This window comes from Ambystoma mexicanum, chromosome 4p (assembly GCF_040938575.1).
Source record: "Ambystoma mexicanum isolate Mex_15411 chromosome 4p, UKY_AmexF1_1, whole genome shotgun sequence".
NCBI lineage: Eukaryota > Metazoa > Chordata > Amphibia > Caudata > Ambystomatidae > Ambystoma > Ambystoma mexicanum.
Genome location: NC_090927.1, coordinates 574,123,454 through 574,141,313, shown reverse-complemented (window position 1 = coordinate 574,141,313; position 17,860 = coordinate 574,123,454). Strand labels below are relative to the sequence as shown.

Below are 17,860 nucleotides of genomic sequence, written 5' to 3'. Positions count from 1 at the left end.
ATTTCTCTAACACTGATCACGGGCAAACTGGACTGGCACCAATCGAAAATGAACTTTGAGGCTGGTGGAGAGGAAGAAAGTCAGGAAACCTACCCCCATCCCCAACCAAAGTGCCTCTGATGTCCCAAACGGTCTGCCATGCCCAATCTTTACCAGACAGGCAGAAGTGCGGTCTGTGTTTTTGGAGTTTAACATGCTGGAGGGCATTAACATGCTGGGTGCTGAAACTGATACCCGTACATGTAAAATGGAATGCCTGCAGAAGAGACTAGGGCGGCATGGTATTCACACGAACAAAGCTGAGCAGAGTATTTCCAGTGTGGAATAAGGTGTGCTGCTTGCCCTTTAGAGGTTGAGAACATGAATTCATTATTGAAAGTAATTGCTGCACATAATTCATATTTTGAGTCGTTCCCGCAGGAATAACATTGGCAGTGTTGGTGGTGTGGTATGAAACACTACATGTTGCAGTTGATCAGAAACCTCCTTGTTTTGCCTGCCCCACAGGAAAAACAAAGGACACAGATCGCTGGGTCCAAGCCAGTTCCAGGTGTGGTGCAGCATCCTATCCTCTTAATAATATTTAATTTCAGAGACCTCAATATAATCCTGAAGCTGGCTTTGGGGGAGAAAAAAGGAGACTACCGAAACATGTATGTACTTCACTGCAACTGTCAAAGATACATGCAAACCATTTTGGAGTTCAAACGGAGTTTGGGATTCAAACAAATTAAATGCCGTTGGATTGTCCATGATGACAAGACTCATTTATTTATCTTCTCCAGGTACGCATGTGACTTTATGTTCACTCTCTGGACAGTATCATCTGTTGGAATTTTGCTGATGATGCCCAAGTATGTCGGCAGCTTTACTCACTATGGAGATTTATACATCACCTCTACTCATTGTGTCTCTGATGTTCTGTGCAATTTACAGAGCAGATTTGTTGGTTTGTTTGTATAGCGCTGAAAGCCTGCAGGCATCAGAGCGCTACAACAGAGAACAGTTTACAAAACACATAAGACCAAGACACACAAAGATCAGAAAACCATAGAAGGAAGCATTCCTACTAAAACAACAAATCTTAATCGATTATAAGGGTAAGCTTTGAGGAGCCTTTGGGCAAATATTGGCAGATGCTAAGGAAATGTGGCAGATTACTTGTCCCACAACGTACCAATACACAGTCCCTATTCTCCAGAGTACACCAATTGTCTATATCCAGTCTGCGCAAGATCTTCAAGTCAGAGGTTCTAACGACTCCTGTCTCAGTTCTTTGGTGGATTCATTACATTACTTTATTCCGTAAGGCTTCTCTCGGCTCTTTATCACAAGGTTTCTCAATATTGGTAATAATAACGTATCTTTGGTCCATCACAATGTCTCTGGTATTATTCTCCATAGTGGACGGCATTAGGGATTTTCTTATCCGCAAACTTCTAGACATAGCTAGAAGTGCACAAGCTTCTGCAGGACTATAAACCCCTGAAAAAACTGGCTTTTATTTTTTTACAGCGACTGAGGGGAAGGTATTTGACACAGGCACTCGCTCACTTGCGACAGAAAATGCAGACGAACATAAGGCCGTAGAGAGGGAAGCGATTTCAAAGCCTGGCCCATTAGATATGGTCTGTGTGGATTGAAGCGTCTGGGTCACTTCCCCTAATTGACAGTCAGTCTGACAGCGACTGTCCACTTTATCCATATGTTGGACTTCCCCAGGCGGAGGTGTGTAATCAATTTGGGAGGAACTATCTGTTTTAGCCGGACGCGATTCCTCAGCACATTTATCCAATGTATCCATCCATGTACAAAATTCACAAAAACTATTGCACATGTTCAGCTCTTTGGACATGTTGGCCTTTACTTGTGTCCATTGATCGGGGGTAAAATGGGGCTGTGGACAGGCCTCAGAATCAGATATCAGATGTATTGAGGCAGTATATGGTTCAGGGTTAGCCCTAATCCCCATATCATCAATGGGAAGATATGTACCATGTGCATAGAGAGGTTAGATCCCTACCTCCTGCGCAAGCTCACCACCGGAACCTCAACAGTGCCATCCCTGGTAGGAAATGGTGAGATGACCACAGGAGCAATGGCTGGGATTTTCTAGCCAAGCTTAATAGAAATCTGGTCGGGTTTCATAATTAGGGTAGCCTGTGGCTTTTTATGCATAACGTTTCTTTTTACAGCAGGCATGGTGCCACAGGGACAGAGCGCGCTGTATGCTGTGTGCAAAATGCAATACAGTACAGTTTATGACCGTAAAAAATGGATGTATACTAATGGACCTTTTCACAATTGACCTCGTGAGTAATGACCTAATTTAAAAGGTCAATTAGGACATATATGCGGGGGAAACCCCCTGCAACCCCTCACCCAATCCAAAACCCCCTGCATATTCCCACCCAATCCCCTTATATTATTTATAATCCAAAACCCACCCAATACATATATAAAATAACTAAAATAATATATAGGACAAAAGGTCAATTGTAAAAGGTCAATTTGAGTAATACTGTGAAAACGCCCTGCTATTGATACGTTATTCTGTTTTTGGGGTATTGGAGGACATATGTTGTAATATTACTCATGTTGCCGATGGTACCCTACTTTGTTCCTAAAATCACTTGTTTTTCAGAATTGTCTGTATTCACTTATGTCTTCTTTTTGCGAGTATCCCAGCTTGGTCGGTGTACATGTTACTGCCCTCTAGTAGGGGGCTAAGCTTCCTGGGCTATGTGTTTCCCTAGTGTTGTCTAATTATACTGGTCTCCTTGTGGACTTTAAAGTATTCAATTGTTCTCTTCTGAGTTTTGTGTGTATATATATATATATATAGCACGAAAGCGCTTGGAGGAGAACATGATCTGGACTGTGTGATTGAGCTGAGAAAAACAGTGCGCCTCTCAACACCCTTTGCAAAAATATATATATTTTGTGTATATTATATATATATATATATATATAAATATAATAATGCGGCAGTTGCCACAATATAGCTACATTGAGTATTGAGTTCCATAGGAAAACCTAAAAATGAATTAATAGTAGCTTTCGACCGGTATGATGGATTTGGCTGAGGTTTTTCAAACATAATTGTACTCACGGCCCCCTTCCTAGACTGGACCTTTGGGGAAAGATTCATACAAATATAAGAAGTTATTAAGAAATGTAAAATAACACTGTTTCGTCCTGGTCCCCATTTGTTTTCCCATAGAGGAAAAGGTCAAATCTTTGCTCAAGCGCACATCCAAAACCGCTGGATACAATTGGACCAGGTATGAAACAACTTGGGCACGAAGCATTGACTCTATTTCCGGGAGGGGTCTGGGGTTATTGCATCCAGTAGTTTTTAAAATACTTGAGGAAGGGGTTGCCCCCAGTGCTCCAGATAACATTTGGAAGTTGGAGTATTTTACTCCCTATTTTTTAATGTTGGGAGTAAAATGATTTTTTAGGAAGCAAGTCCAGTTCCCAATGTGAGTATTTTTTAAGCGAGTAAACATTTTTTAACTGAAAAACAGAAATGGTTTTGTAATGTGTATTTCCTTGCACCTAGTTGTTCATACACATTAAAAGATACATGTTTATTTCTCACAATCAGGCAGTTAAAATAGTAGTGTCTTCCTTCAGTACTGCATGCACTACTAGTCCAAACATATCCATGGAGCTGTGAAGGTGAAAGCAGGGGCACAAAATTCTACACATCTTTTTCCTATTTTTGGTTGGGAGTATTTTTACTCCCCATTTTTATTTTTGGGGAATTATTTGCCAATTTTCAGGGAGTAAAAGGGGGGTGATACACCCCTTATCTATAGGGCTGGTTGCCCTCGTCTCCCAAATGTATAGCTATATCTCCATTGTGCGTCAGAAATGAAAAAGGAGCCATTTTTCCCCAAGATTCTATTGCAGATAACTTTTGACTTGCTTAATGGTTTTGGATGAAAATATAAAAAAAAGGTTTGTCAAGGCCACCCATCCCTCAAACTGAAGATAAACATTATAAAATGAAAAAATTATTCAGGAAACAAAACACCACCGTTTTCCATCATGTATTTTCACATAGAGAAAAAGTGCAGTTTTTGTACAGCCTTAACGTGAAAATCACTGGGCAGATTTGGACCAAATAAGAAACAACTTGGGCACAAAGCTTTGTCTTACATTTCTTGACTGGTTTGGCGTAAATACATCCAGTAGTTCTTAAAATATTTGACAGGAGAATGGGGTGGCCCCTGCTCCTTCAAACCTTGATATCCGCCTTGGTGCTTTTTACACCAGTGAGGCATGAGTGAGTCTAATAACTTTTGACTTTGGATGAAAGTTTCCAAACAGCTTATCAAGAGCCCAACAAAACTGAACATTTTGGGAATGATTAATTAGAAAATGAAAACGTTATTAAGAAAACACATAAAAAATGCTGCTTTCAGTCTACGCACATTCATTTTCCCAGAGAGAAAAAATGCAGTATTTCAACTGCCGTAGTGTGAAAACCGCTTGGCAGGTTTGGACGCAATTTGGGCACAAAACATGGACTAATTTCCTTGACTGGTTTGGGGTAAATCTATCCAGTATTTCTTAAAATATTTGACAGAGAACGTGGTGACCTCTGCGCCTTAAAACCTTTACATCGGTATTGATGCTTTGAGCATAGAGGCTGAGCGAGGCTAATAACTTTTGATTTGCTGGACAGATGTGGATGACATTTTCTAAGCCAAAAGATTGTTAAGGGCCCCCCAAACTGGAAATGTTGGGAACAATTTGTCAAAAAATTAAAAAGTTATAAAGAATGGTGTGTAGTGGCTGCAGCATGTATAGTGGCCATGGCTGAAGTCCGTGGCCACCTATTGTGTCCAAATGAAACATATTGGGGGAACATGTACAGTGGACACGTCCAAAGGCTGTGGCCACTGGGCATGGCGGAGAGCCATGGCTAGTGGCCCGGTAGTGTATTAAAATATACAGTGGGCATTGGCCAGGGCCGAGCCCACTGTATGTTTTACAACACTACCGGACGGCATATTTTACAAAATGGTCATGACCACTATACATGGCTTTTGGACCCCACTTTAGTGGGTGTAAAAGAAACATATTGTGGGAAGATATACAGTGGACACAGTGAAGGCCATGGCTAGTAGCCCATAAAATAACTATGATGTGTGTGTATATATCATCTATACATATTCAGTGAAAAAACTTTAGTTACAGTTTTGTTAAGTTGGCCAGATTTATCGCAACAAAACCCCTGAAATTCAGCACATTTGGTAAGTCATAACTGTAACGAAGACATGGTATGACAAGTATTGACACTGACACAATGGATACAATTTGTAAAACCTTTATTAAAAATGTTGGGATTGGAGAAACTCATATTCGAGGGGATTGGGTCCTCCGACGTATTCCATATCTATGACAGTAATCACCACAGCTGTGCTGCTTTGAAAAATCTTCGGCTCCTGTGTCGATGACGTCAATACGCCGCCCTCGTGGACCTCCTCCGATGGCAGACGTCACTGGATGTGCCGACGTCACTGGATGTTATAAGTAGGATGCACGACGCCCGTAGCCTCAGTTCCGTTTTTTCTGCGAATGTGTTCGCTTCGGAGATCTCGGCGCACCTCGACTCTTTGGAGTTTCTGTTGTTTCTCGGTTCTTCGAACCTGTTTGGTATTTGTGAAGTATTTCTTTGTGAAGATATCTACCTCGTCTTCCACACCGCGTCCGGGCTTTAAGAGGTGTGGGGACTGTGGGTCCAAGATGTCGGTCACGGACTCGGACGACACCTGCCTCTGGTGCCTCGGGGAGGCCCATGACATGGATGACTGTGTCGACTGCCAGTCGCTCACGTCGAAACTCTTGCGGGAGCGCATGAAGGTATCGGTAGGTAAGGTGTCCAAGCCCTGGAAGTCGAGGGCTTTTCGACGGACGACTCGAAGGGCGACTCTCCGTGTCGTCGTCGGAAGTCCAGTGGGTCTCGATCCTGGAGTCGGTCTCGCCACTCCTCTGCCTCTTTGAGGCACTCCCGGAAGCACCGTCATCATCGCCTTCCCCATCCTCATCCGAGGACTCCGCCCGTCGGCGCGTCGCTTACCCCACCAAGCATGCGACACCGGAGGAATGGGCTTCCATCGGAAAGAAAATGTTGGCGATTCTCGAATCGCAGGGCACTGGTCCGTTCGCGCCTCCGAGTGAGGTCGGTTGTGATCAGCTGAGAGACACCGCTCGCATGCCTTCCGGCTCGGGTGATCGTCACGATTCGCGGGAAAGGTCCCGCTCGGACAAGGGGAATCGTTCTCGGCATGCCCGGTCCAGGTCCCGGTCCAGGTCCCGGTCCTCGACGCGCTCGAGACTGTGTGAACCTGTGGTGTCTTCCCGGAAGACGTCGACGCTGAGGTCGTCGACGGACTCTTTCGAGGGCTTGCCTTCGAAGAAGCCGTCGACGCCATCGGCGTTCCGGCTGTCGAGGGACACGCTCGGGAGCCCCAGCCTCGAGGACTGTGTCGGCACCGTCGATGTTGTCGACGCCGCGCTAGGCGTCGCCGCCGATTCACTCGACGCCTTTCGAGGCTGTGTCGACGGGGGTACCCCGTGGCTCGGGGGAACCACCTAGAACGGATCTGGCCAAGATCAAGCATGGCTTTGGTTCAAGTTCTGTGCCTTCTTACTGCCATCTGGAGTTTATTTCAGAGGTGGATGAGGGCTCTGATGATGGCATGGTGCCTGACACGGTGCCAGACGAGATTCTCTCGGGCCATAGCCAGTTTGACGACCTGAGACAGTCCCTGCATGATGCTAGTGGGCTGGACACCTCTCCGGAGGTGGAGTTTTGTAGGCCTGAGCCTGGCACTCATGCCGATTCTTCGTACCGGCGCCTTATGTCGAGGGTCACCGAGTACTTAGGATGGTCTGCTCCCCCGGTGGAGCTTGTTCAGGATGACCTTACGGATATCCTCGACATTGGCCGCCAACTGACCCGGTACTGCCGTTTCATATGGCTCTAGAGAGGAGGGTGGCGGCGGCTTGGACTGCTCCGGAGAGTCTCCCGGCAGTGGGCAAGTCTTTGCCGCGAAAATACCGCCCAGCCAGTAGTGACCCCTGCTACTTGTCCAAGCTCCTTACTCTGGAGAGTTTGGTGGTGCAGGCGGCTACGGCCCCGGCAAAGCAGGCATCGTACCCTACCATCCCTCCTGATGGGGACGACAAGCGTTTTGACTGCTGGGTGAAGAAAGTGTTTTCTGCAGGGGGTATGGCGCTTCAGGCGGCCAACTCCATATATGCCTTGTCACGTTACACGAACACTCTGTGGAACTGTGTTTCCTTGGCAGCTGAACGTATTCCCGAAGGGGACGAACGGGCATGGTTCAGGATGGCAAGGATGCCATGTGTGAGGCCGTTCAGTCAGGTTTGGACATGGCAGATTGCGTCAGCCGGTCCATGGCGGCGAGCACCGTGATGCGCAGGTTTGCGTGGTTGCGGAAGTCGGGGTTTGCTCCTGATGTGCAGGCCCGGCTCCTCAATATGCCCTTTGACGGGGAACATCTTTTTGGCAGCAAGGATGATGAGAGCCTTAAGAAGTTTCAGACCTCAAAAGCTGCAGCGAAGTCGTTGGGCGCTGCAGTTCGACAACCTCCGCCTTTTCGTCCTAGGGGACAGCAATGGAGGGGAGGTTCCTTTCGTTATTATTCATCCTTTGGTAAAGCGGGAGGAGCTGTCAGTCAAAGGGCCACCGTAGGAGTGCCAGAGGTGAAAAACAAGGTACTCTAGGTGCCAAGGGCGCTTGGGCTGTTGCCTCTTTGCCCTCAGGCAATGCCGCAGCCGCTTCAGCTCTGTCATGAGGCCATGACCCATGGTTCGCCGGTTGGGGGAAGGCTGGCGCAGCATCTTGCAGAGTGGCGCGTCATTACTTCAGATGTGTGTGTTCTGGAGATCATAACCCACGGCTACTGTCTTCCTTTCCGGCAGAGGCCTCAAGACAATCCACCGGGGAATCTTTCTTTGAAGAGTCCAGATCCGCTCCTTGCGCAGGAAATTCAATCCCTGCTGGAGAAAGGCACCATAGAACTGGTGCCTGTAGCGGAGAGGAACAAGGGATGGTATTCCCCTTATTTTTTGATTTCCAAGAAAGACGGGGGATTGAGACCCATCATGGACTTGCGCGGTTTGAACAAACTCCTCAGGAAGGACAAGTTGAAGATGGTTACTCTCTCGCAAGTCCTCCAGGCCCTTCAACTTCAGGACTGGTTGGTGTCTCTCGACCTCAAGGACGCTTATTTTCATGTGCCAATCCATCCAAAGAACAAGAAGTACCTGAGGTTCGCGGTTGGCGACTCGCACTTTCAGTTTCGGGTCCTGCCGTTGGGATTGACCTCCGCCCCGAAGGTCTTCACCAAGCTCATGGAAAGGGGGGGATTCACGTCTACCCCTACCTGGACGATTGGTTGATCAGGGCGCGCTCTCCCGAGCAAGTCCTGGATCATCTGTCAGTCACCTGCCACTCCCTCCACAAGCTGGGCTTCTCCCTCAACTTAAAGAAGTCCCATTTGACACCAACTCAGAGGCTCCAGTACATCGGAGCTGTGCTCGACACGTCCCTGGGGCAGTGTTTTCCTCCCCAGGTGAGGGCTCATCACATTCAGCAGATGGTGCACAAGTTTCAACTTGCCCAGACTCTCTCAGCGTTCGAGTTCTTGAGACTGCTCAGCCTCATGGCATCCTGCATTCTTCTGGTGCCAGAGGCCAGGTTGCGGATGAGATCTTTGCAATGGGCACTCAAGCTCCAGTAGTATCAGTCCTCCGGCAGGATGCCGGCCCCTGTTCAGGTGGCGTCTTCGGTCGCCCAGGACCTTCTGTGGTGGGCCGACGAAGGCAATCTGATGAGGGGGGCTCCATTTTGGCTGCCCTGGCCAGAGGTGACGATCGTGACGGACGCATCCCTCACGGGATGGGGAGCACATGCCAACGAGTTGACAGTCAGCGGTCGTTGGTCTCCATCGGAGTCCAGACTCCATATCAATCTGTTGGAGCTGAGGGCCGTCAGGCTAGCCCTGAAGGCTTTTCTGCCGACTGTGCGAGGAAAGAATGTCCTGATCCTAACGGACAACACGGTGGCCATGCACTACCTCAACAAAAAGGGGGGGGCAGGGTCACTTCCTCTGTGCAGGGAGGCGATGCAGCTCTGGTTCTGGGCAATCCAGCAGGAAGTTTCGATCTCAGCAGTTCATCTGGCAGGAGACGAAAACGAGACGGCGGATGCTCTGAGCAGGCAGAGCACGATCTCTCACGAGTGGGAGTTGGCTCAGGAGATTCTCCTGGAGATCTTCGCCCTTTGGGGGACCCCTCAAGTGGATCTCTTCGTCTCCAGTGTCAACCGAAAGTGCGAGAGGTTCTGCTCGCGGGAAGTTCCTCCAAACGGAGCCTTAGGAGACGCGTTCGTGGTGGAGTGGTCATTCCCACTGCTGTACGCGCTTCCTCCAGTCCCCGTCATCCTGCAAGTACTGCGGAGGTTACGGAGGTTCGGTTCCCGGATGATCCTCATTGCTCCGGCGTGGGCCCGGAGGACGTGGTACCCGGACCTTCTCGACTTGTCAATCTGCCCTCCACGTCGTCTTCCCTACCGAGACAATCTGCTCTCACGGGAGTGGGGTCAGATTCTCCATCCAGAGGTCAGGTCCCTCAACCTTCATGATTGGTTTCTGAAAGGTTGAGGTATAAGGATTGGGATCTCCCTGAAGACGTGATGGAGGTGTTGCTTTCGGTCAGAAGGCACGCAACGAAGTCCCTGTACCGTTGCCGTTGGAGAAAGTTCTACGACTGGTGCAGGGTGAAGAATGTGGATCCTTTTGCATGTGAAATTCCCACGGTTCTGTCTTTTTTGCTTTCTTTGGCCCACAGGGGCCTTCAAGTGGGTACCATTAAAGGTTACCTGGCGGCGCTGTCCATATTTAAGCGCTCGTCTGAAGAGTGTTCCTATTTTAAAATTCCTTTAATTTCTCAGTTTCTGAAAGGGCTCACTAATGTGTTCCCTCCGTCACCTTTCCAGGTGCCCGGTTGGGATTTCAACCTTGTTCTCAAGTTTCTGATGGGTGCTCCGTTTGAGCCTTTGCATTCATGCCCTTAGAGACTGTGAACTCTTAAAACTGTATTTTTGGTTGCGGTCACTTCCGCTCGCAGAGTGAGTGAGTTACGGGCACTTTTAGTTAAGCCACCCTTCACTGTGTTTCATAAGGACAGGGATGTCCTTAGAGTTCGTCCTCCTTTTCTTCCGAAGGTGGTGTCGGAATTTCATTTAGGCCAGAAGGTTGTTCTTCCGGCGTTTTATCCTCCTCCACATCATGGTAAGGAGAGGCTCCATAGGCTTGATCCTAGGAGAAGCGTTAAGCTTTTATATTTCACGCATGTCCCGGGTCAGAATGGACGATCAGCTCTTCATTGGTTACGCTGGAAAGCGTTTGGGACAGGCTGTGACGAAACAGACTTTGTCTCGCTGGTTTATTTTGGCTATCTCCGAGTGTTACCGCTTGGTGGGTAAGGACCCACAGGTCGGCTTACGGGCCCATTCTACCAGGGGTATGGCTGCCTCTACTGCCCTGCAGAGGGGTGTTCCTATTCGAAACATCTGTGATGCAGCCACCTGGGCTTTGGTACATACTTTTGTACGTCAATATTCCCTCGATTCCATCTGGGGGCAGGATCTGACCTTTGGCAAGGCAGTCCTTTACTCCGCAATTTGATTGGGCATTCTAAATTTCTGTTTTCTAAATTCTTTTCCCACCTCCTTGCATTGGTACTGCTTTGGGAGTCTGTCATAGATATGGAATACGTCGGAGGACCCAATCCCCTCGAAGAACAAGTTACTCTCTTACCTGGTAACGTTCTTTCGATGGGATGGTCCGACGACGTATTTCATATCGCTCCCTCCCTACCTTCCCCGCTACAGAATTTCTAATGCGATTGCAGCTTACGTTTCCGCAAGGCTTTGTGTGTCAGACTGGCAGAAGACTGGTGGCACACGTTCTGGGAACAAAACCACAACTGAGGCTTCGGGCGTCGTGCGTCCTACTTATAACATCCAGTGACGTCGGCCGTCAGAGGAGGTCCTTGAGGGCGGCGTATCGACGTCATAGACGCAGGACGCAGACGCCGAAGATTTTCTGAAGCAGCACAGCTGTGGTGATTACTGTCATAGATATGGAATACGTCGTCGGACCATCCCATCGAAAGAACGTTACCAGGTAAGAGAGTAACTTGTTCTTCTGCCCTATAGCTAAGATGAGAGTAGTCTTGACCACCAAACGATAAATAAAACAATCCTAGTGGAGTCTGTCAAATCAAAATGGCCTATGCTAACAAAAACCTAATGCCTGCCCTATCTCTTATACAAAAAGTGTACAAAGAGAAAATGTATGCAAAAGGAAAAGTCAGTGTTCAAATGATAATGTGGCTGAACTTGCTCTCCTCCCCACGTTAGGCCTCACGGGGTAAGGCGATCCTTGGAGGCAGGATGACACACTCTGGCTCAGCTTCGAACACAGTACAAAGTTCAAAACCGTGGATCGAGGCCCCCCTGGCCTTCCAGATTTACAGTTGCTTTGTTTGACTTCCAAAATACTGTTTCAACCAAAATGTTTACAAAGGTCCCCCTTTGCCATGCTCAGACCTTTCACCACACACTTCTCGTAGGTCCCACTCTGCAGGGCTCAGACCTCCCACGATGCAGTTCACACAAAGTTGCAAGGTGGGCTCCCTTCCCCATGCTTAATACACTTCGGGTCTCCCACAATCGGGTGCGGACAACTCTCGGATGTCGAAGTCTTTTGAATGTGCGTGGGTTTTTGTTACAGACCACCGCAGGACCACTTCGACTTAACATTCACTATTTACTTTCACTCTTGCTGTTTGTTCACCCTTTAGCTTCAAGCAATGCACCGTGCACTGAGACTTGCGAATGGGCTACTTCCTTTCACAGTACAACTCTGTTACTTAGTATTGCTGATCTTGCAGCTGTATTTTACTTTCAAGTTCATTCACGGGTCTGCCTTTCTTCGCGTCTCATCCACACGCATGCAGCATTCACTTGTGATATGATATTGCTACTTCATTCACTTTGACACACACCAGTCTCTTAAGTCGCTTGCCAATGCACCGACTGTGTGTGCTTCTTTCTTGGTTTGCAGTTTTTAAATTTTCGAGCCAAGGTTAGTACAACAGGCTTGTCCTCCCCTCCCCAACAGTGCTGTTCACCCAGGAGAGTTGCTGCCATCTTTGGAACACAATGCAATCTTCCCTTGTGAGATCTGGCTTTCTCCACGTGTCTGTCGGGATCTGTCTGAGGCAACCACCTCCAGTAGGGAAGCCTTGTTTTCAGCCTGCAGTTCTCGTCCCGGAAGTTCTGCTCTTTTTCGTGTTCCGTGTGTCTTTTTTTCGGGTGAGGGGAGCTAATTGGTATCGGGTGTATGCACTTAGGGTAAAGTGCATGACTTTGCCTGACCCGATTAACGGGACATGTCCAGTACGATGTGATGGAGTTAGTCTGGTTACTCTTAGTCACCCTCTTCCTTGTCCCAGTGATTGTGCAAAAAGGGGGGGGGGGCTTTGGTAAATCCTAAAGAGGATGGGGTTGAGCCCATCCCTGGGAGAGTGAGGACCAAAGTCTTGGTCACTGAGCAATCACGATTATCCTACTGCTCCAAGGGCGCTGTTTCTCTTTTCTCGCCACACTGGCTCAGATCGGGACATTTCCATGTTTTGTGCTTTGTGGAAGGGCCCCGGGGGCGCAGAGGGAGCTAGCCCGATGTTACCACCCTGGCAGCATCTTGGGAGTCCCAAGGTTTGCTACTTTAAGCAGTGCGTACTAGCTGTATGTGAACTTGGAGATGATCATTTTACTCTTCCTTTCATTGTTATGCTTGTGGGGGCTATGATTGCAGGTGGGGGAGATGTATTTCAGTACATATTGATGGAGTTTTATTGTGATTTGTTACATTAAGTGCTGTTGATCTACTGAAATAAAAATTTTAATACATTCTTGTTTGACACAATACACACACAATGAGTTGCGACTGGGAGAGGAACACAATGATAAAGGATTGATGGTTCTTTCAAATGTAAGTTGATCAGTAGCCATAGGCCATGAAAATGGCGAAACATGTTTGGGGATGCTTGTGGTCTCGTGCAGAAGGGATGTGACATAGCAGTTCAGGCTGGACTGCCCCTTTTGGGGTGGGGCCAAGCCTGATTTACATATGGTATTTCCCCTTCTGTAATGGCTTGGCAGGCAAATAATGGTGGTCTGGAGGGTTGCCCAGAGCAATACCAGTGGTTAAGATTCATTCTAAACCTTCCAGCCATCACCTCTTTGTTTTTGCTTTGTCACCCCGAGTGGGACGGGTATGCCCAAACGTGGGTCCCGTGCCTGCTGGGCCTAGAGACCCAAGCTACTCCTCACTGATGAGCCCCAACAATGGCAAAACGTGTTTGGGGATGCTTGTGGTCTCGTGCAGAAGGGATGTGACCTAGCAGTTCGGGCTGGACTGCCCCTTTTGAGGTGGGGCCAAGCCTGATTTGCATATGGTCTTTCCCCTTCTGTAATGGCTTGGCAGGCAAAGGATGGTGGTCTGGAGGGTTGCCCAGAGCAATGCCAGTGGTTAAGTTTAATTCTAAACCTTCCAGCCATCACCTCTTTGTTTTTGCTTAGTAGTTGCGCTGTGTAGGACCCAGTCACATAACCTGTCCAAGTGACCCGGACCATTTCAAACATTATTTAAGATACATAGGGTATGCACAATGGCACATCCAGTGGTTCGATGCAGAATTTTAGTAGAGGTGCAAACTTGTTCCATGTTCAGTGTTATGCTATTCCACGAATGCACCCTGTGTTATCGACTTGATGGCTGATGCTGCAGGTGTAGTTATTGCAGCCTGGTCTGCTTGTTCCCCCACTCTACTCAACTGGGCTAGGCAGCTGGCCTGTTCAAGCCTTTTGTGCTTTTATTGTCCCTGGACAGAAGCAGCCTTTGATTGCCTGGAAGTGGGTTATTGAACAAAAGGGTTCTTGCATTCCTTCTTCTGGTACTTTTGCATACTTTCTGCAGCTAGGCAAAGGGAATATGTGCAGGGGCATTTCTACAATGCGCGGCATCCCAATGTATCAATCAAAGTCTCAATTTATGCTTGTATCTCTCGCAATCTTTGGTGGAAGTCCATCTCCTGGAAAAACCCAAAGCAATCTTCAAATAGAATGTAGAGAGCGGATTACTAATAATTAAAAATAACCCTTTTGTATTTTGTGTAGAATTGACATGTTTGTTGGAGGAACATCGGATTTGATGGAACTGGTGATAATGCTCCCCTTTCTATCAGCTGATGACCATGAAATGCGACTAAAGCTCATGTGGGAGAAGGCCACCACACGGTATTTCCCAGTGTACGAAAAGGTATGGAATACTGCGCTGTTTTAACAAAGCCATCGAAAGAGCACAGTGCAGTGTTCGGCTTCAAAACTCTTAAGACCAGCAAGTAGGAAATGTTTCATATTTATTTTAAAAGTTGCTGTGTAAATCATTGTGCTCATCATTGCTGCATTATGCTGATTCTGTCCTCAACATTCAAAGAATCCAACCTGATTCAAGCAACCTCTGCTACTGCACTAGGACACTAACTGATCTCCCGTGTATTGTGTCGGGGAATGCCTAGATTGCCACCATTTTACCCTCATACCTGACTTTCAGTCTGGCCTTCTGTCAAACTGTTGCTTGTAATTCCAGCATGTTCACCTTTTTCCTTATGTAGTTTTCCTCCCATTTCTTCAAGGTTTTATAGATCAAATCACCCAAGAACAAGCTGGTCCTACCTCTGTGGTACTTTAATTAAGCGCACCAATATGCAATAACTGTACTATAAAACACTAACAAAAACCACCCTTGTGGAAAGAACACAGAATATTCTAAATGTAGCAAGCACTCTGGGTAATGTAGCAGGGAACAGGTGAAAAACAAATCCCAAACAATATCTATGTTGAGAAAGGTGCAAATGGGTCGCATAGCAGTCTCTAAGATCCCAAAAGTGGATCAAGGAGGCTGGGGCCTCTCAACAGTACCTTTCTTTTTAATAATTAACTTTTGACCAGTTCTTCCCCAGTTATTGGTGGTTCGATGGTGTCAAACCAGGCATTTCCACATTGTGCGAGTGGGTCGTTCCAGATTCAGCTGCAGAGTCGTGGTTATCCAGACAGGGAATCTGCGCTGAGGCGAAGCTCTGTGCAGTTCTATGCAGCATTTGAACGATGCAGGCGCCATCAGAGTTGGTTTGACAGTCAAGCTTTTGGTGAGTGAAGATGCTGGTGGTTTGAGGCACTGTTTGAAGTCTTCTGCAATAGCGCTTCTTTTTTGAGCCAAGGAGGCCCTCAGCTGGTGTAATGAGGTAGTGAACTGTTTCGAGGAATGCATGAATAGCGTTTGAAGAAGTGACAAATGCAGCTCTATGGGTCCTGATGTTTCAAAGGCATTTGCACAGGGTAGACGATGGTCAATGGTGGTTGGACTAAGAGCAATGTAGAAAACAGCTGCTTTGCTTCTTCTGGTGTGGTGTGTCCCAGTTTGGGCTCTCTGGGACAAGATGGGTCCTTGTTCCCTTCACTCCCACCCAGGGGAGGCTAGCTAGCACCTACAGTGAGGGGCCTGTGTACCAGTGCAGCTGGCAAAGAGGCAGGCCTTGCTCCAGAAGCAGTGCCCCCTAATGTGCCCTGGGAAATAGGTAGTGTTGTGTTTTCTATTTGAAAATGCCAGCTAGCATAGGAAATGCTGCATCCAACGGGGATACGAAAATATCCCCACCTGTAACTCATTCACAGACGAAAGCTAGCATCCGCTCTAAAAGACAGACAGCATAGATTACAGAACCCAGATGTAAACAGACGTCTGTTTGCCTGGAAGTGCAATCTTATTATGCCTACAATCAACTCATTTTATTTTTCATGAGTTCTTGAAGCCAGTCAGCATCCTCTTACATAATACTCGTAAGGAATGTTATTTCTAGCCCACCTTAAGCACAATCATCCAACCCTGGAAGGCACTGTTAAATTCAGACACGCCTTTCACGTTGTAGTACCTCAATGCAATGCATTCAAAAGTGAACAACACATACTGGACAATATGGCATTCATTTTCAGACTGTAGCATATCAATCAAATGAAATATGAACTCAAGAAAATGCACTGACTATTCTCTTTGTATTTTCAAAACATGTTATTATTAAAAGTATACAAGCCACTTTTTCAGACAATTCTCAAAACCAAAAGCCACTTAAGACCAAAAGAACATTTCAACTCAGTTAATGCGATCACAGCATTTCAAACACTTAAGCACACATATTAAGCTTATAGCTTTCTCTTCTTCTGAGGGCAGGTGCTAATTCAATAACGCATGGTAACTGCCACCCCATTAATCATATCGGATTCAAACACCAGATGCAATGCAAGACGCTTGTATATCCTATATGGTGAATGATGTAAACCACACATCACTTTCACAGTGTGAAGCAAAATACTAAAGGACACTTTATTTGAGAGCAGGTGTTAAGTTAATAACACATGATAACTACTCTCCTACAGATCATATAGCATAATTCAGAAGGCTTTTGCAATCACTTGTGTACCCAAAGTATCATAAATGAATAACAGGGCTGTGTACCACATACTATTTCAGAAATGTTCAGCAACTAAACAAATCAGATTAAATGCAAACAGCAGTTTATTTATATATTTTATTTATTTTTTCATTTGTACAGTGCACACAAACCCTCAGGCATCAGGGCACAGTTAATATGTAAGGCATTAAATGCATTCATTAAAATATAGCCAACTCCTCAGCCATGGATGCTGGAAGCACCACTTTCTATTATAGACAAGTGCATTCAGAAATGCAAGAAAGGTTCCCAATGCAAAACAAATCTAATGCAAATCCTTGCATCTAGTTCACCCTTTGAATGCTAATATATATTTCCAGGAAACATATACATAATTTAACATGTTATGAGCCATTTATCGACTGCTTCTCCTAGGATGGCCTCTTGCAGGACAGTCCTTATCCAATCTGCATGCCTATCCTGGCAGCCTCCAGAATGAAGTCTGATGGCCACCTTTATACCTACTTTGGCGTATGGGCACCCCCTAATGCTGGATCTGTGATGGACTTTGACAGTTAGTCGTCTGTTGGTGGTTCCCAATGAATTCCTATGTGGCAGTGGCTCCAATGTCCTGTCTTGTCACACCCCTAACTCCAATAGTTGCTGGCGCAATTTATAGGTTTGTTGTATAATTCTCTCTCACTGATGTTACACCAGTTGACGCAGCTACGTCTGCACTTGCAGTCAGAGAGCCATCTAGGAATGCGCTGAATTCATGTCCCTGAAGAAATGGCTGCGAGTGATTTTGGATGGTACATCTTATCACCCCACTGAATTTTCTTGTACGGAAGCTCATGGCTTCCTCAAGGCTAGGTCATACTGTTCCTTCTTGTGAGCTACCATAAAAATTCCCTTTCAATAATAGTAAATGGATGTTTACCATTCTCCAAGAACAGGGCTGCATATTGCACATTTGTATCATTGCAATGCAGAATGGCCAGTGTAGAAATGTTGAACATTACACTTACTGCTAAGCTGTTTCATTGTGTGTTATGTACCATTCCAGTATATAGTGCTTTCAGGGTTTACCTGTCTATGTAAGGCACTATGTTGCTTGTATCTCCAGGCACTTGGTAAAAATCATATTAAAATGAGAAGAAGGTAGACTCCATATTTATACATAAGACTTTCAAGCCTGTCTAGGTAAAAAGAGGGGAAGGAAGCCAGTGATGGCTCC

General features: G+C 46.7%; 1 protein-coding gene across 4 annotated transcripts in view; it reads left to right on the top strand.

The window, feature by feature from the left end:
- The window catches only part of LOC138453356 (glutathione S-transferase-like), an 812,433-nt gene that overhangs the window by 595,810 nt on the left and 198,763 nt on the right, over positions 1 to 17,860 (top strand). For all 4 annotated transcript variants that reach the window (XM_069606105.1, XM_069606107.1, XM_069606109.1 and 1 more), the window contains one exon: positions 14,294 to 14,435. In XM_069606105.1, the coding sequence (XP_069462206.1) occupies positions 14,294 to 14,435 (142 nt within the window). The remainder of the gene's footprint in view (positions 1 to 14,293; positions 14,436 to 17,860) is intronic.